This window comes from Schistosoma mansoni, chromosome 3 (assembly GCF_000237925.1).
Source record: "Schistosoma mansoni strain Puerto Rico chromosome 3, complete genome".
Classification (NCBI taxonomy): domain Eukaryota; kingdom Metazoa; phylum Platyhelminthes; class Trematoda; order Strigeidida; family Schistosomatidae; genus Schistosoma; species Schistosoma mansoni.
The window spans coordinates 9298243-9319924 of NC_031497.1; the positions used below are offsets into that span (position 1 = coordinate 9298243).

Consider the following 21682-nt stretch of genomic DNA (forward strand, 5'->3'; position numbering starts at 1 on the left):
CATAATTTAATTTTATGATTAAATTTAAAATTTTCTGACTTAATAATATGAATGATGATATTAGAAACTATGCGAAAAACAACAATCACACATGAATGATTACTGACCGAACTATCAGTATGTAGGCAACATATCTATTTCATAATGTTCAACAGTAAAACTATGGTGTTTATACTGAAAAACGTCGAACAAATTTGAGCTCAAGAATAATTGGTTGAACGCTGAATACCGTATCCTCTACATTGAGAAACGAACTGTTTGTTAATTGTTTTATGTTTTGAATATTATGAAAATTAATAATATAAGCCCAGTAAAATACAAATTAATGAGACTACGAGAAAAAGAATTTACAAAATATTTAGCTACTGTCCAAATAAGTAATTGATGAAAGTAGGAAGATTTTAATAGTTCTTACTTTATAAATATTTTACATAGAAAGGTTACTTATGAATGAATATGATCAATCATTTAAGACCTGAACGCCGCTTAAATCAACTGAGAATTAATTAAATCATATAAATCATTACTGATGGAGATCTTGCACAGATTGAGTAGGTCAATATGAATGATATTAACTGGAACGCTGGGTTTAGTCGTAAAATACTTGTGAATTTCTTCAAAATTTCTATGCGTAAGTCAGTGATTGGTACCAATAAACATGATACATAGTTCTAGTACCTTCTACTGCCTATCTACAAATGCAAAGAATTAAAACTACAATTAAAAACCTTTCTAAACAGATCAGAATTATGCCTATATTACAGTTATCACACACTTTTCTCTTTATCATATGTTTCAAGGCTAATGACAGTAACCTATGGTTTCACTGAAGAATTAAAGATATTTATTCCTGGTATAATAACAATTTACTAGAAATGATTAACTTTGCGGACTGCGAAATATTCCATTTCAGTCTTGTTTTGAATCAATAAAATGTGCACCAATCACATTACATTCAAAATTATTTGGTCCTAATACTTCCCTTGACTTCAAGTTAGAAACTATTTTTTCAAATTCAAAGAGTTGAGAAACTTCTGTCAATTAATTAGATTGTTTTGGATTGGTAACTGGAAGCCAATTGAAATGTTCCTCAAAGCGTTTCTTTGGTCATTCACATTTCTTAAACTAAGAGTGCTTCCCGTCATTTTCATCACCTCTACCTTTATGGTTGTGTGGATATTATGATACGCTTCTTTGGGATATAACTTTTCTTTATTACCAACGAAGAGAATAGGTACTTCTCAAAGTTTTGCGGGGTAAAGGTGGTGTTTGATGAACTGGGTTTGTCAGGTAAGAGATGCTGATAGGTGCACACAACTAGTCTAGGTTTAGCTTATTTATCCGAGAAACACATATCTATATTTATGATTGAGTTTGTGTACATACTTCCATCCAGTTTTCTTCAATAAACGTTCCCGTTTATCCCTTATATTCTCCCTTAAGTAGTTGGTTGAGCTAGCGTATCGGATGCGCATATATCAGTGCCAGAATTGAACGACCGCCCAAATTAAATGTGGTAATTCTATGATCAGCCTTTTCTGATCAATTGTGAAAAGCCAGAATAGCTAGGAATTCTTATTATCCACGGTATACATCTTATTGCAATTACTCCCCAGTACAGTTGATAGTACGAATTTACCCTTGGACGTTTGGTCTGCTGCTTTTGATCTTACTGCTCTTCAAACGACCTGTTTGGCATGACAATAGCAGAAAGAACAAGTGTCCTAGCCAGTGTAACTCAATTGGGTTGTTATGATAAATAAACGCGACTACTACATCAAGGTAGCAGCTACGGTAGGATATTAATAACATAACTTAACTCCTAGTTCCAAACTTGTTAATCATGAGTAATGGATATTTACAGTAACAAGAAATTTTATACTATTTCAGTAATTGAAATTTGTATCATTCTGAAATGTAGCTGGGTGATTTTACTGACAGGATACTTAGGGACTAATCCTTTGTAGGATTGTATTAGATAAACTTATTGGCTATTGATAAGTAGTCGAAGTTATGAAGTCCCATCAACAAAACCTGTCATATTTGATAATTAAAAATTTACAGCATGACCATGAGTTTAAGCCAGGGTGAACTTGGTTGAAGAAGGTCAAAAACCACCAATCTAAACCAAGTATACCTAGAAGTTAACCAAACTCTACTTGTTTACTCATTATGCCAGTGTTGTATAATAAAGTTGTATATTTTCCACTGAAAAATTACGTGGATAATAATTTAGACATTATTTCAAATTGATAAATTCATACAAGGAAAGAGAATCTATAAAAATGAATTCTAGGAAAAGGCAAATAATATTCGAGTAACAGGAGACAAACTAATTTAGAAATAGTAAGCAGAGATGTATAGTGGCTAGCAGTGGAATCCAGGACGCGCGTTTCGTCCTATTTGGGACTCGTCAGCTGGATGTACCTGCATCTCAGAGTTGATGTTCACTCTGGGACTCGAACCCAGTACCCTCGCTTCAAACGCCATCGCGTTATCCACTCGGCCACTGAGTCCTAATACAATACGCACAGTATGCACATATGCCAATTAGAGACTGACCAGTTGCAGTCCTGACACATCGATGGGAAGATTCAAACAAACAATACTAAGTGAATTTAATTTAGAAATAGTTTCCTATAAAATCACTAACACTAGCTAAAACACTCTATCTATTAGCACCCTCGATGACAAATGATAATCCAGCTACTACTGAAAAGTGTGGAGAACCGGATTCTCTGCCCAACTTCTATTCAACAGGGTAAATAATCTAAATTTTCTGACTACTCTCCTAAATAGTCGACGTTATATAACGTTGAAGAAACATTCATCCAATTTCTCCTACTTTTCAAAGTCTCTATAAATAGTTTTATGATTTGACGAAATCAATCTTCAGACTCATTAAATCGTATACAAAACTATCTGTTCAAGAAATGAAATGAATATTTATACTTTATATTAAAGGTTGTACCTTTGGCTAGCCAACAACATTAGGTAAATGAATTATTCGCAAGATTAATGAATCATAGGAATTCGAAAAGTTTGTGAATTGGACAATTTACTCAAATAACTAGTATAATTAGGAATCTGTGTGCAGCTACATGATTGGAAATAGCTGCACTTTCCTAAGTTTTTTTTAAATGAATGACGCAATTTACCGAGAAAATATATACATATACGTACAGCATATCACCAATATGCCATCACACCTAACACACACAAAACTTACATTTCATCAAAAATTAAGAAAGAAGTCTAGTCATTCCAACAAATCTTGTCATTCGTCGTGGTCATAGAAATATGCTTAGTCAGTGTATTGTAAAAGTAATATTTATAGGTTATTCCAGTGACATATATACCACGCTCTTCACATGTAATAATGCATACACACAAATGATAAAGTACTGACTAGAGGACGACTATTAATGAAAAGAAAATGTATGGGAAGCAAACAAATATTTATAACGTAAGCGGATTTATACAGGAAAAAAGTGGGAATACAGTGGAATGTTAATTTTTTTGTCTAAAAAGACGAGAAAAAAAGGTTAAGAATCGAAGAGCTTTGTGAAAAAAAGAAGGCGACTATTCCCCCAAAAGGTCATTCTCTCTCACTACTTGTAGTGAAATATGGGTTGACTGGAATGAGAAGTAATAAAATACAACTGTAACAACGACAACAACAGACAAAACAATCGGAATAGAGGATTTTTTGTACTATGTATGTGCTGGGAAAGAAATACCCACGTTCTTTTCATATATATATATATATATATATATATATATATATCGAAATAGTAGTATTAGGAAGAGAAGCAGTACCACTAGTCAGACTTTATTCAACAGTTACACACACGTACAGACACACATGGGACAAATGCACTGATAGTTGCTACCGCTATAAAAATAATTTTGATAATGATAAAATGATCTGTGAAATTATTTAGCCGAAAACGTTATACATCTATTAATGGGAAAACTTGAGTGTATAGGTACTTTTTTCATAGTTAACATTTTAAAAACCTATTCAAACTATAAGACAAAATGAGTTCAGAGTAGTAAGTAAAATTAATGACCATTATTTGAGACAATCTAGTGTAAATGAGAAATGCTTATAATTGTACCTATAATTATTCTATATTCACTCTATGCAATGATATGGATTGGTGAAGAGGGGCCGTTAAAACTAGGCTTTCACGAGTGGTGACAATTTAAGAATAACTAATATACTGGATACAGAAACTTGTGGCCTAAAAACTAATATTTAACACTTATTGTGTGAAATTTAGAAGGGTCATCGTGATCTTACTAGCTATCAACTAATGATGTAAACAACAAAACAAAACGAATTGAACAGAACAATCATGTGAACATCCAAGCAACGTGTGGGTGTTGTAAAAACATAGAGCATCTGTATCTAAAAAGTTGCAAATAAAGAACAAACAGTTTCCTCGTTTAGCTCTGTAGTTCAAATACAGATGTTTACACTAATAACAGGTTTTACATGCCAGTTTTAGAAATCCTGAATGTTTATATAGGTGTGATAAACTGAAACGATGCACCACATTACAGACACAATTATTTGTAATGCCGACAGTATCCTATAAAAGATATATAGATTACATTTAGTCGAACTATTATGTTCAGTAACTTATCACACATTAGTAACTATGCTGATGGGTTCAGTCCAAGCACTTTGAAATACATAAATCTTCCAGAACACGCTATTGATAAATAAAGTATTTCACTGTCACTTAAATTCGAATACATAATGGTTTACCACCTCGTCACAACTTTTAACGAACGTTGTGTAATAAATGTTTAACTTGGTATTCCAATGGTGTAATAGTGAGGAAGTGATTCCTAGCGAGTGTAATGATTGGAAACCAAACAAATCAGACATCCATCGGCTGACCATTTAGAAAAACATAAGCCACCGACACAACCTTATCCATTCAGATAGAAAATATTCCGGTGAATACATATGACCAATATGCTAACTAGTTTTTTTTTAAAAGTTGAAACTAGATTGATATTGGTTCGAATTCACATATCAACAAACTTCAAATTAAGATTAACATAGTCGGAATATATAATGATTGTTCGTAAATCAATGATCAATTTTTATATAGCAAACAGATTTCATAAATCCAATATTGTGCCAAACGTTAACAGAATTCGATGGACTGGAAAAAAATGATTATTAGATTTTGGAATTATTATTTGTGCACCCGGAATGACAACAAGATCAGAATTCTTTAAGTATATGACATCCACGTATATATATATATATATATATATTGGCACCGACACGATAACTACTCAGGTCTATACTTAATCTTACATCACTGCACGACAATCGATACAGATAACTGCCTACAGTCTAAGAAACAGATAGGAGTGAAAGATTGAACATTTAAACTGAGGAACTCCTGTTAAAACTTATAGCGGTGTCATATTCGTACATTACAATAAATTTAAGCTAGATTAAAGATACGTGAAATATTGGAAAAAAGTTAAACATAGAGTAAACTCCATACACCAATGTACAGACTTATGTAATAGGCGTATGTTTCCCTAGTTACTTCACAAACGTCCTTACTGTTTTATAGTCACAATGAATTATTTCAGGGAAAGTAACATTTAGTTAATTTTACCTTCCTTCTGTAGAATATAGTTAAATTCTCAATACTATAACTTCGATTTCATTGATATTGGCTCTGGAATTTTTGCCCTAGATGATTTCCGTTTGCCTATCTGAATTCTCGTGTAATTTTTGACCAACGGAATAATCCATTGATGTAAGAAAAAGTAAAAAAAGAACCCACTAATCAGATGAAGGAAAGCTTCTCTACTGTAATACAGTTTAAATTCAAATTTAAAAAGTCCTAATACTGAACATCTATTTCTTTGATCAAGAAGTCAAAGGGAGTTGTATTGTGTATGTGATAACTCATAGAAGTTGGACTTCTGAAACTACGAGGTTAGTTAATTATTCTCGATCCCTGAAACTTATCCAATTACTAAACAGAAGTGTTCTCTCTGTATGTCTTTTATCCTACTACTTTGATGCAGCCATAATAATATTGACTTTCTTGTCAACGATATTTTTCCAACTGACTGTTTACTTTAAACATCAAAATTAAAGAAATCAATGTATTCTAAGCTAAGTGAAAGCAACAATTGTTAGAACATGTTTTCTAGGATAATTGTATTACTTCTACATAACACAATCAATCTTGATTATTATACATCTTAACAAACCTAACTTAGAACTTAATAATCTTTCTCATATAAGCATGTACTTATCTGTAGTACTGTTGGTTTGTCATATCATTGTATTTAGTCAACTTCAGATATCCTATATATTACCAAAATATCTGATCGCTATAAAAATCCACAAGGACTTGGATTAAAACCTCGTTTTAAAAGTTTAAATGGTTAACAACACATCTAACCTGACATTTTTTAGTTTCATTATATAGTTCCAAACAAATGCAGGGTTTATGGATGTTATAAATAATACCTAATGTTGCCGGGACAGTGAATCCACCATCCTCCCTTCCATGTACTGATAATCAAAGGGGCAAATTTCTTTCTAATATATACATGATGTTCGCTAACACTACCAAGACTTTTAAATCTATGGAAAAACCCTCATTTGTAAGTTTTTAAGTGACGGAAGAAACAGTCGCTTAGTCTAACTAAAGGAGACCAAAAATGACTGTATAAATTATTGATAGCGGAGATAAACTCGAAACTAATATGAAGCCGATAACTTCCTTTATGAAAACAAAGATATATTTTGAGAAAGCTATGACAATCCATTGAAACAAAACTTAAGCAATAATCAACTTATTTCTTGATGATGGTTTGAGAGTACTTACTCTTTCTGAATATTGATTGAAATAAAAAATTTACCAGTCACAGTCTTAGGTACCATTACAAATCCAGGTCTACCAATAGAGTATTCTAATCACATTATATTGTAAACTCACCTGTGGAAAGTAATACCAAAATTCGGTATGAACTGGTGCGCCTTTAATGTGTTTCATTTTTGGCAGCCATCTGCATAGATGACAGTCCGAGTTAATAGATTGTTTCAATAAGGCAAGTTGTATAGTCAAACTATTTTTTAGGCAAAATTTGATTCACACACTTAACAGTTGTATATGTTGTATCAAATGTTAGACATAAGTCTCCACCAACGCATTAATCAATAAGATGTGACTCTTAATTACAAGGTCAAAGGGATAACCAACCACAGCTGAGACTTTGTTAAAGTAATTTTAGTCAGAGACGACGGATGCGTCATTTCTGCATTTTTAATTTTGACCTAGAGACCGATTGCCATTAAGACGATTGTGTCCAGATTTTGGTTTACTCAAATATTTTTACGTTGCTTGCCAGCAAGTTATTTTTCGACCATCATAAGATTTTTACAAGCATCCAAGACGCTGTAGATGACCCTATAATGTAACTGAAATCTTTTTTTGATAAACTCGGTTGAAATAATCTATAAGTTTTGTTTATCAGTCAAGATTATTTCAGACTAATCAAAAGCTTATCAATTGAATTAAAACTATTTTTCGAAATTTTTTCCAGCGTAAGTGGGTTTTACTTGGTCCTTCTCTTCCCTAAATTTAAACCTATAACTACTGCTAAATCCAAGACACTGACAGGTGTATAGTTTATAATCAACCTCCAAATAGATCCTATGGAACGAACGTTGGAGAGTTGAATTTATGAGTAAACCGTGACGTAACTAAGATTATATAAGGAAATATGGAAGATATCCAGCGATTCCCCAGTTCGTCAGCTGATGCCAGTCTGTGATGTAAAACTATCTTTTTTCTTCCTTTTGACCATAAAGCACTCACCTAGAAAAGGTGATTCTCATATCTAACTATAGAAAGAAATGTTTACTATAATGAAATGATATATAGTTATGTAGTTATCATTTAGAAAAAGAAGTAGTAGATTAAATTAACAAGAAAAATAGAGATAAATATAATCACATCTGTCTAATGTAACATCATAAACTATGAATAATGTAAATCACTTAGTATGCATATGTGATGCAATCGAGAAATTTTCACCAGCATAAATTATTTCCATGGTGTCTTTTGGATTTTAAACACTAAAGGAAATTAAATTGAAGCTGTCATTGACTAATAACAGAGTAAATTTGTCTATCCGTCTTTCGTTTTTCAACAAGTGCTCTGTATCCAGCATTTTCAGGCATTTTTTCGTTCATCTAATGGGCGAATTCTGTACTTAAGAATTTGGTTTTCATTGAGCATTTTGATCTCTGATGTTACTCACATCCATCTTCCATAAACACGTCAGTATAACTCATCCCAACATGCTACATAAAAAACACAAATATAGTGAAAATTGCACTCATATTCAGCACATATCCACTGAATAATAGTAAAAATGCCCGGAAATGCTGGATACGACATACATATCGGGAACAAAAAAAAATGTGTAAACAGTTCGATCTACACTTTATAGTGTTCATTTCCAACAGAGAGTAGCCAAATAATTTAAAGTACGAACTAGTCTAATCTATTTAGACTCATAACTAAGTTTTAAAATTTTACCAAAAAAAAAGAAAAAGAAAAAACAACAACATAAATTTGTTACTCTGATGAAAATATCATAGAATAATATTTAAAAAAAAAGCCATGAAGTCTATGAACTATTGCTTACTTGAGTTTGATCACATTAGAAATGAAAATTTCCACAAATTGCACTCTTCAAGACCACCAATCCTATAGTGGATAATTACTTACTGCGGAATATAGATTGATATTTTTGAAATCGATCAATAAGTTTTACCATTCACTCGAATACACAGTGAAATTCATAGATAGCTATTGTTTATGTAGTATTATCCATCATATTAAACCAGGTATGTTTGATAACTATTCACCAATTCAATGATATAATTGTACTAATCATTAATGTACTTGTTATCATGATTGAATCTTAAAGAAATGTAGTCCTACTATAACGATATCTTAGTACTTTCACTAAAATATCTTTCTGTTGTCTACTAATTTTACAGTACTATTTGTATCACAACTACATTCTCTCTACAGTCATGTTCATTAATTTTAATTGTAGCTATTTTTGTTCGCGTACACATATACATATGGATATATATGAATGGTATAAAAGGTGTATCTCTCTTATTCAAGCACATTATTGATGTGCATGCCAGTTATAATCATGTATGTGCATAAATACACCTATAGTCGAAAAAAAAACATCCTGTCGGACCGAAGTATATATTTTCACACAAAACGTGGGAACTAATAGGCTGAGGTTTACTTATGTGTAATACAGAATGGCGATTCAGTCTGTCCTATATATATATATATATATATATATATATATATATATATATATATATATATATATAGGAAAAAGAGGAATTTAGTGATAAATGTTTGGGAACCTTAAGTTATGATAGTAATACAAACATGCTACAAATATTCATTTACTGAGCCTGTACAATAGTCTCAAGTACTATTGAATTTATAGTATTACATGAGTTTTATTTTTTTTAAAATCATCTATACTTGCTTTGCATATGTTTTGTCACTATTTTACAAATTTTTATAGCAATAGTAAACTGTTGATAGTACATGGGACATAATTCATTTCTGTTGTTTAATATTAAAATACTGATTTTTCTTTTGCCCTTAGATCAAGGTGGATTGATCGACCATAGGATATTAGGTGAGGAATAGAATGATCATTTACAAACTGTAGACATTTTCATTGTGAAATATAACTATTTAAACACGATTCAAATTAGAAGAAACAATCTATATTGTCATATTCAAATATTTCTTCATGATGAAACTAAAACTCCCCAACTTTGTAAGCATGATGATCAATTATTCAACGCCCATAACTAACCATCAATGAGTATTCATTGATATTGTTATTCTATATCTGACAAGCTTGAATTTATAATATACAGTTATTTGACAGCTTAATATGTATGATAAGTTTCCTTTAGTAAGGCTTGATTATTGATTGTCTCATGGTGATAACTTTTGATTTCAGTATTTCATATTTGGAAATAATCTTTGAGAAATTGTTCATCATAATGAGTACTTTTAACCTTGGTGTAACTTATTACTCTTACACACTTGAGGTTACACATGAACATAAGAAGTGTGTTGAGGTGATTCCCTCTTTTTAATTTCTTTAAATGGTCTATATATATGTTCTCATTGAATTGAATTTTAACATGAAAAAACTCTCATCGAGAAAACAATTTTAAATCAGATTTAGATTGATAATTGTTATCTTTAATGTAAACTGAAAGTTTTAATTTCTAGAAAATGGTAAAGGTACTCTGTCTTGAACTCAATTCAATCAGAGAGTAATAATTGATTCGACCAAAGATAACTTCACTTTTTTTAGTCACTAAGATTTTATTACATGTTGAACAAAAAAAAATCAATAAATGAACTTTCTACTATTAACACACCAATATTTGTTAACCATTGAATAATAGTGAATGACCTATTCAAATTATTGTTTTGTTATGTTTTGTTTTATAAATATATACAAAATATAGTCATGACCTTTGTTATTAAATGTACAATGTGTTAAAATTTGATAAACATTTCGTTTTCATTGCTTAATTAAAATGTCATTTATTGGAAATATATTCACTAATATGTTTCCAGATGTCAGGTTTACAAGCTTAAAGTAAAAGAACAATAAATATGAAACAAAAAAAACACTAACCTTACCTGGTAAAGATGAGAAGGAATAGTAGATAAACAAGAAAGTTTAATAATAATAATAATAATAATAATAACTTCACATATATACACACTAATGAAAGAACTTGATTTTAATCCCTATTATTCTACAACAAAATTTTCACTATATGTAATAAGAATTACAACTCGTCCTGGAGACCATCTAAGGTTATTGTCGATCCCAAGCAGGCTAAAAGTGGAAGGTTGGAAGTAGGGTTATTGATTCCAGATGATAAAGAAAAGAACTTTGTCAAAAAATGATTTAACCAGGAACCCTGATTGGTAGCCTATGCTGTAAAAGGAGTAACACGTTTTAGTAAGTAAAATGAATAGCAGTTTCTCTAATATTATTAGTTCACACTTCGGAAATAACTTTACCGATTTTGATTTGTGGAACTTAAAAGCAAAATAAAAAGATATTTTAAATCAGTCGACAGAATCATTTTTTTAAAATACTGTTAAGAATAATGGTGAGTCTTGTACTATACTTTAGTCAGTCATTGAATGCCTTCAGGGAAATTGAAACTGTACTACATCTTAACAGTTTTAAAATCCCAATAGAATAATCAGAAACAATGTATATTAAGGTGAATAATAATTTTTGATAGCTTCTTGATGAAGCTTTACAGTTATTAAATCAAAATTACTATTACATTAGACAAAATAATAAACTTGAATTAATCCATGTTATAAATTAAAAGTTTTATATTGATTAAGTCTTGAATACTAAAAAATATTAACAAAATACGTTATAAAAGATTTCATTTGTAACCGTTGTTTTACCCAATTTTATCGTAAACAATATTGCAAATGCATCTTTCTCATTCAATTGTGTGACGCGTCATTACAAGTCACATAGTACCAGGAATCGATCAAACATTGACACTTCAATTAAGGGGATTAAATGTTAATCAAATAGTGTGGTAAGTTATCAGTACTGATAAAAAACCTACCAGTCAATTTTGATCTATGGTCATTAAGATAGTTAAACCAACGTTAGCTATAAACTGCATTTAACACTGATAGCTTAGAGCGTATCACATTGAAACTTCAATTATGGATTCGAATGAAACTATTCCATCTTTAGTTACAGTTAATTATTGCAGTATTCATCACTTTAAAACTCGTAGGATGATCATTTGCAAATCTTCCTTCAGTTGTCCTACACATAATTATTCTGATAGCTCTTCATTTTCTTTCCTTTTCTCTTTATTTCACTCTTCTACTGGTAAGCATTCTACTTCCAATATATATCCTCGATGCCTAATCAGGATCCAGATAGATTTTAAAGTTAACATAAAACTTCACTTCATTTATAATTAAAACTGCAAAGTCATGTATTTATAAAATGAAAACTTATTAATGGGGTGTCAGTGTGGAGCTTCAATAAAATAGACTGATCTAAAATTGAGGTCCTAACAAAATTTTAGATAGAGACTTACACATTATCAACTCAGTGCTAAATCTACTTGACTTATCCAATGTGATATATTCTTAGTTAACTACTCAATCATAAGAAATATGAAACCAATCATGGATTCACTTCGGTTGAAACAGATTAACTTTATATCAGTAATACTAGTAAAATTCGACAAATGAATAAAGTTTTGAACTATTGAAAGCAAGTCTTGAGTTATGTCACGATTCACTGTTAATTTAATTTTATTGCCAAATGCTTGTTTAATATGTGCTGAAGAAAGTAATTAGTTGTGAAATCAGTGGAAAAATAAGCAGACTATACAGTGAAAGGAAAGAAAGCAACATCAGTTCCCTTTTTGTCAGAAAATCACAATACATTTCATTTTTTAATGTATTCTTAAATAAATCAGTCATTCAGTTAATTGGTTATAAACAGCTTAGAGCTTTACACAGATATGCGCTAGATCAAGTTGTCATACCATATTAACATGATTAGATAAAACTATGAAGATGAATGGTGAAGGAGTCAAAAGAATTATGGTAACAATCATAATGTAAACGATTGTGCATTAAGAATATGGTCCGAAAACTCAAAAAGAAAGGATATGAATGAGGTAGTACTAGAACTGTGAATCTAAATAAAGATAAAGAGTTCATGCATCTGGACCAATGATATTGATTTTGAGCCAGGTCCCTTAGTGTCTCTAACCACTGAGTGAGATTATTACATCGACCCAACTTAGTCGTTTTCATCTAATAATATGGCTCAGATTAACATTCAGTGACTTCATATCATGTCTCGGTTTGATCACTGCTTAAATAAGTAGAGCCTACATCATGAGAAAGTAACACCAGTAAATTTTTAAAAAATGTAAAATGGGTACTCTTGTGTTAAATATAAATCACTTCATAGCATATCATTATAAATATCAGATACCATCCTTTTTAAATACAGAATTCCTCTTTTTATTTTACAGATAGAAAAGTGTAAATAAAGGGCGGGCAATTAAAACTGTGACCAAGATAAACAATTTTGAACTCTAAAATAAATCTGTACAGAGTTTGTAATGACTGGACATAATTCTTATGGATATCAAATTAAATCTTTACAAGTACATGAGCTTCTAACTATTTATTAATGTGTGATTAGAAAAAATAACTCAAAACTCATGATTATTGTTAACATACAGTAACAATTACCATTACTTAGTTAAATGAACAACTATATGCTATTTAAATAGCTTTTAAAAAATATCTTTTGAATACATACTCTACTTTTTGTACTGCTACTAACCTTTAAATTCATCTAGTTCGTCATTTCTATTACTAACACTTTGATCGTTTAAAACTTGATGATAATTTATGTGAGAACTATGTTTTAATAATGATGGAAAACGATCGATATTATGAGCTTCACGAAGAATTAAATTCAATTCAGATGTAGGCATATTCTCAACATGTTCAGTATCAGGATCGTCGTCATCATCATCAACATCATCATCATTATCATCATCATCACTAACATACTGATTCAATCTACTTTTCAATGTCAAAATTGACTTTCGATTTTCTTTCTCTGGTGAACTATTATCATTAGTGTTGTAGTCAGATTGTAATAATAATGAACGAAATGTTGTATAAGGATTAATTCCATTATTATTTTCATTACTGTGAGTATTAACAGAATCGGTGGTACATCCAACTGACATACTAGTCGACGTGATAGCTAAATCCCTTTGATGTAATTGAGAACAATTCATTTGATGTTGATTTGTATTATTATTATTTGTAGTGTTGATTTGATTATGAAGACTTTCTTGATCAGAAGTTATTGTTGATAATCTTGGTCGTTTGGTTAGCACTTGGTGATACCTGTGACGAGTATGATGTTGAACAGGAGGCTCACGATTCATACTATACACATAATCATTGTTTATATTGTCAGTACTAGGCTTACGAAAATGATATTTATTAGCTTCTTCCTCTGCCTCTTCGTCTTCATTGTCTTCATCGAGACTGCTATTATCGCCGTCAGTAACAACAGTGTTTAAATTAAGATGAGAATTCATCGGAGATAATACTAACATCGAAGAAGTTGTACATGGGCAAAACAAAGTGTGTACAATCCTTAATTATAAATTGGTTAGAAATATTTAAAAAAGAGATCCATGATATTTATATTAGTGCATATGTGCCAACTCTTATCGGTGACCTTACCACATGCATAATATGAGTGAATGATAAGACTACTATTCAAAGGCAGATTTATATTGGATGATTTCTAACAATCATGCTTATCTATTACTACTACAACAACAAACTACAACCCGCGTTGGTTAATGTTATTATTGATAATAGTAGTGTAATAATTATTATTCTTATTGTATTTAGTATATACGGATAGAAAGAAATCCACTCTCTCATCTACGAAAGACATGATAACATTGTGGAAGAGCGTGAGAATTTTAACCGAAAACAAGAAAAACTATAGGTTTATTTAGCAGCTGTCCAAACCATTTAGTTCCCACGGTTTTGTTCACACGGTACACTCTTTACAAAGTTTCTATACTGTCTATGTATGTACACACATTATTTTTGTCGTATTGTTTATATTTTAATTTATAAATTCAATTGAGTGATTGTGAAAATTGGGAGGGGGGAACGAGGGTGTATGACAGTAAGAATTTTATTATTATTTATGGACACACATACGCACGTGTTTGAACTAGTCCAATGAAAGGTGTTTAATCTTACTACGATGCACTCACCTACATACATACATACATATACACTAGTCAACACAAATATGTATATGCACACACACACACTGAAGAATAGAGTCCTAACTGTTGTATTCAGCCTAAGGCATTTGTTTGTTGTATAAAACTAAATAAAAATAGTTATGATATGTACGTATTTATAGATGTGTTTGTAAGCTTTGAGCTCTTTCCAACTCACTTTTTTCCTCGCTTACCTGATATATAGAAAAAATAATATCTGTTTTTTTCTTAAAAGAACAAAATTCTAATGGCCTTAAGTAATTTTAATTTCTCAATTGATTATCATCCTCTTTAGTTCTATGTTATTAAAGTTTTGATTATGTACTAGTAAACATTTACTGTACTGTGTGTATATATGTGTAAGTCTCTCTCTACATCCACTTCCACAAGAAAAATTTGAGGAGATTCAGAAAATGAGAAGAAAGGGAATTTAAATATATGATATTATCAAATATTAAACGTTATAGTGAGAGTGATCATAATGTTTATGTCCTATCCTATAAACGAATCACAACACTGTTGATCAATGATAATTATCAGAATTGTGGGAAAAAAATCCACTGTAACACAACAAAAGCGGCAACAGCATACATAGTAATGAGATGAAAGAGACAAGAAAATATGGAAGGAAGGGGAAATCACTTTCATTTTATGGGCGAAGGGTTACAAAGTACGCGGACAACAGTAAAGATAAAAATAATAATAAATGAACGAGAGCATTGATTTTGTAGTTGTTTCTCATCAAAGTAGATCAAACAATAAAATCATATTTTATAGACACTGATAATTTAGGATTTATAACTAAGGATCATGATGAAGAAGTTATCAAAAACGATTTTCTGCTCTAATACGCTTTGTTCATTCTTCATACACAGCAGGAGACCGATTTATTTAGATTAAGAGGAAAATAAACTGCGAGAAATATTCATACATACACATATTCACACAAGACTGAAAGATATGGGTGGCAGAATGAATAAATTAATTATATCATTATGTTTTTTCATACCCATATTATAGTCGTTAGATTTATATTTACGCTTTTTAATGCTTTATTAAATATGACAAGTTCTAACTTTATTATAAGGGTAGCTCATTAAATGATTAGTTTGGCCCCATTTGTTTTTCCTATGTTCTTTTTGCTTTAATGTTTCGATAAGCAAGAAACTACTATTTTTAGTGAATGTGTATGTGTATGCACCGGTTTACTAAATACCTCAATGAATATGTTGTGAGGGTATTGAAGAAGACAATGACGCTAATTTTACTTGTAGTCGGTCTTTTAGCATGGTTAAACTAAAATACTGTACCGGGTTAAGTCAGCAAGTTTTAAAAAATATTCAACACTAATAGATCAACAACCAGTGTAGCAGCAGCCTCAACATCTGTAGGTCTCAATATACACAAATGGAAAAGCAAGATTCTCCGATACAACACAACATGCATCAATCGAACTACACATGACGGAGAAGCTTTGGAGGATGTAAAACACTTTACATATCTGGGCAGCATCATTGATGAACATGGTGGATCTGATGCAGATATGACGGAGCGGGTCGGCAAAGCAAGAGCAGCATATTTGCAACTAAAGAACATCTGGAGCTCAAAACAATTGTCAACCAACACCAAGATCAGAATTTTCAATACAAATGTCAAGACAGTTCTATTGTATGGGGCGGAAACCTGGAGAACTACGAAAGCCATCATCCAGAAGATACAGGTGTTTCTTAACAGTTGTCTACACAAAATACTTCGGATCCGTTGGCCAGACACTATCAACAACAAGTAATGTGGGAGAGAACAAACCAGATTCCAGTGGAGGAAGAAACCAGGAAGAAGTGGATAGGACATACATTGAGGAAATCACCCAACTGCGTCACAAGACAAGCCCTCACTTGGAATCCTCAAGGCCAAAGGAGAAGAGGAAAACCAAAGAACACGTTACTTCGGGAAATAGAAACAGATATGAGATGAATGAACAACAACTGGATAGAACTAGAAAGGAAGGCCCAGGACAGAGTTGGTTGGAGAACTCTGGTCGGCAACTTATGCTTCATTGAGGGTAACAAATGTAAGTAAGTAATATATCAACAAAAGGATTCCAACAATATGAACAGAATAAAAAAGGATTAAAAAACATATCGTTAAAGACAAATAGATCATGAATAATATGTTGATGTACGCTAATCAATTATTTAAGAATTACAAATGTTATGAAGTTTATTCATACTTTTATGACTTAAATCTTCTGATCAATTATGGATCATCACCGATGAGCAATGAGAGGACCTGACTACAAACTGAGCAGCATGAGTTGGAGTTTACAGAGGAAATAACACTAGTTTCCGAGACATTGAGAATTTAACTGACTGGTCAATCATAAAAAAGCTATTATTATCTACGTTTAACGATTCTTACAGATAGTCTTGAATGAGTGACACTAAAACAAATGATCAGTACTGGGGAACAGCATAAAGTGTATGCATTATTTTTTTCAGAGTTCTTTTGGATTATGTCATTTAGGTACCTAAAAACAGTTCGTTCAGTTGAATTGAGGAAAGAAACAGTTTTTTTTTAATAATATATAAAAAAGCGTAATTTCATGAACTGACATCATGCCCAAGCCTGTCAAGCAAAAGCCTTCTATTGCGATATTTTGTTTCTTTCAACATCTTATAATTGAGGACTTGTACTTATCAGTTAAAATCAAATAGTTTTTAATGTAATTAATGATCTAAACTCCATTACATTCAATTTGTGAGCCGTTTACTTTTATGCTTCATATTCAGTTATGAAAAATAGAAATAACTAGGAATCAAACTAGTAGACAATAACGAACAATACAACAGTAATTGATACCGAATCATTCGTAACTTGTTTCTTTTCAAACATAATATCTCTCAGTAACCTTTTTTTCTTACTATGTTATGTATGCAAACATAATTTATGGAATTTAACCAAAAGAATAAAATACATTATAGTCATTGTGATGTGTAGCTCCTACAAAGGTTTACATTTATTATTAATTCACATACCACCGGTTAATGTCATAGTTAGTTTAGGTTGAAACCAAATGCTTAAGGTCTCTCAGATCATATCTAATGAACGTTTTGAGACATAAATAATGAACATACACATGTATGTTTACATCAATCGATACATAAGTTAACAGTGAATAAATATGATCTAGGCAACAAATTGCCTAGAAATCACATTTAAAATAAATCTCCTAAAACTAATTAAAAAATTTGAAATGTCTACATTTCAAAAATCTTCTTTTGTAGTTATTTGAACTTAAAAGAAATGGTTGATTACAGTTTATTTTGTGAATTAAATATCTGTATCGAGTTCACTTAGCATTGATTGTTTGAATCTTCCCAGAGTGAAGATCAACTCTGAGATGCAGATACATCCATCTAACAAGTCCCAAACGCGCGTCCTGGATTCCTCTGCTAGCCACTATCCATCTTTGCTTATCTGTATTGAGTATGATAATTTCTTTGGTTTTATCAGTAAAATTAATCACCACATTCAATATCCAACTTTAAAGTGACTGATTACCAAAAGTTGAAAGCAATTAGTTAACTATCTATCAATTTCTTAGTTATATTGAATAGAGTGTTTTGAATAGACAAATTAAAAGGTACATTAGTTGATCTCTGAGTGATAACCGATACCGTGTTTGTGCTGACTGCATTTTATTGATCAAGTCTAATATGGTCTTCACTCTAAGTGACTCATCGTTTCATGGAATGTTTGGATGTTAGATGGTTAAAAGGTTAGTCGCAACACGAATAACTCAGTTGTAACCTTTCTATAGGTGACATAAGTTTAAATTCTTTCTGGTAAGGTAACAATTTTCTCAAGATTATAGATAAATCTTGCTGACAACTGACCAACTAGCCTAGGTTCAAGGCAACCTAGTGATTTTCTCAGACCACCTAAGAGGCATAAGTGAGCGTTGGTACGTATAACTATGAAGTTAGTATTCACATAGTAAGTGATACCATTTATTATTTACATTTGTAAATAATCATTAGTGAACTAAAAATAAAACACCAGTAATTAGCGAATAGTTTTTCAGAAGGTTCAAATGACTCCTTTCAAGCGCATTCTACTTATGATGGGTCGACCAATGTTCACATGTTTATTGCGTGTATCAACCTCATTCACAAAACCCAGTGATAATAGAATAACTTTTTCCATTTGATAAATATTTTGGTTATCCTTGGGAATGTCTGATAACACCAAACAATATTTAGATACATATTTATTATTATTATTTAAGTGATGTCCATTCACGGAAATTCTTATCATCCCCAAAGCGTATTTGAAGCTTAATGGGAACTTGTATTAGAAACCTATTGAGTTTTTTCGCTGTTGGTGAGTATATGCGGTATTCTACAAAGCTTGCGATAACGCAACTCATTTCTTCTAATGGATTCGAACACACACCACTTAACATCGTTCTTAGACAATCTGCCAACAATACAGTTCGACTTTCAACAGTTAATTTAGGAAACTGTTGAAAAAAGCGACTTGTGTTGAAGGCCATGAAAAATTACTTCCAAACTTTAAATAAACCTTATTAATGGGTATTAACAAGTTTTAAAGCATATTCTTATCATGCTACACTACGTTAGTGGTTGCTCTTCTGGGGCAGTTTAATAGTTTCTATGTCATTACAGAAAAAATCCTATTTTAATGAGCTCTCATATTACATTGAATATCCCCAAAGGAATGATCTGACGCACACTCAACATATTTAATTGGATGTATTTCACAAAGTGGGTTATAGATCATTTTCTGCACTAGGTTACTTCTTATCGGTTTCATATAACAATAAGTTCAAAGCTATATCAAAACAATACATTAGAGATTGATCAACTGAATTATAATCTGATTTGGAAACATCTTATGTTTTATTTTTGAAGTGATATTTTTGTGACATGAAATACAAAGAGTGAGTAATAAAGTGAGCACGACTATGGTCTAACAGGCACATGTCTGTTGCAATTATCTTAATATCCTAACGACCTAGTTTGGTATGAAGAAGTTGATGTGTTGTTAGCTGTTACTAAGCAGCTGTTTAAACTCCAGTAGACATCAAAAAATGTAAATCTCTATCAATTGCATTTGTTTATATTTTTCGCATTATTCTGCATATGAAAAGGAGATAATTTAACATAATAGTAAGTAAACCCATTAGTTACTTGTCTAATTAGAGATTTGGAAAAACTAACCTTTGACTTCTGCGACCCTATTTTTGGATTTTAATATTAGACACATCTTTTTAATTATCTGAAATGATAATATGCACTGAGAAGGTTGACAGGATTAATGAGGGAAATAAATAAAAGAAAATAACCGTCTAAATCAACCTTCGTAAAAAGTTGTTCAGCTAAATATATGGATTCCCTTTAGTTACTAATCCCTAGATATGTTCATTATGATTCTTATGTTAAAGTAAATAGGACTGAAATAAGGAACAGCTTGTTTACATTTAAAAATGCTAGGAAATGATTTTTGTCGACAGACCTGAAGTACTTTTCTGTTTCTTCAAATGACATGTGTTGCTTTTAGAACTGAAATGAGAGTTAAATGAGGGATATGAGATCATAGTGAAGTTCGTGTACAAACTTACTAAAGTGAAATATTTAGAAATTATTTTGGGTAAACATGGGACTTTGTATTTGACATTTAGAAAAAACCGTTTGGAACCAAACTTAGTTTACATTCTCTCTAACTTGAGGAGTTTAAGTGCATTCACCTTTCGGACAAATGGGTTGGAAAGTATTCACTAGATTTCAGATCTCAGTAAAGAATTTCTACTAAGTTTTGTTAGAATCTAAATCACAGTTTAAGTTTTTACCAATTTTATCTTTTGTTGACATTGATACAAATATTTCATAATTTCCAATGAAACTAGCAGGTCTACAGGATGACAACATAGTTGAATGGAATTTCCATGGTTAATATTCGGTTTGTATAGGAATTAGATAATTTTTTCACATAAAACGTTCACTTCAGTATCAGATTACATTTATGAACAAAAGTCTCGTATGTGGATTCAACTCTGACCTAACAGATTCAAATCTAAGGTCATTTTTGCACCAATGTCAACCGAAATAATTTTCGATTACAACGGTGTAGTAAGCAGTTTTCTAAAGTTGGATTTATGTTGTTGAGAAATTAATCCGTAGCTGTGTGGATGATGAGATGCCTCTTTACGCGAAATTAATGTACATCTATCATTTTAATTGCTCATATGGAACAGATTATATTGGCCGCGCAAAATGAGCTCTTTCGAAGCCGATCGCGGAACGTGACCCTACCTGTCTATCTAAACGACTACACAAGTCAGTCAAAAGCTCAATCTTGGAGCATCTAGTTGATTCTAGTCATTCTCTTCCACCAGAATCTTTCAAAATCATTCTTACTGTCAGAAGAATCGATTCAAAAGGAATAGAAATGAAAAACCTACATACAGCAGAGACCATAGCTACTCATTGACTCAAGCCTAGGCTTTGCGTACAATCCCTTTGTGTTCAACAGCTCATTCTATCATGATCTTAATGTTCCTTCCTATCCTTCATACTCTACCATTTCTCTACTCTTTTCTAATTATTTTTTTAAAACTTTCAATTAGCCATCATTTTGCTCTCAATATCTATCAAGTGGACAATTATCTTC

General features: G+C 31.3%; 1 protein-coding gene across 1 annotated transcript; it reads right to left on the reverse strand.

The window, feature by feature from the left end:
- Window positions 1-909: 909 nt before the first annotated feature.
- Window positions 910-14278, reverse strand: Smp_145960 (hypothetical protein; the record flags this gene model as incomplete). The annotated part of the gene is made up of 2 exons (XM_018799143.1): window positions 910-1034; window positions 13921-14278. 2 exons carry the CDS (start codon window positions 14276-14278, stop codon window positions 910-912), a joined length of 483 nt encoding a protein of 160 aa, XP_018650961.1.
- Between the last annotated feature and the right edge of the window lie 7404 nt (window positions 14279-21682).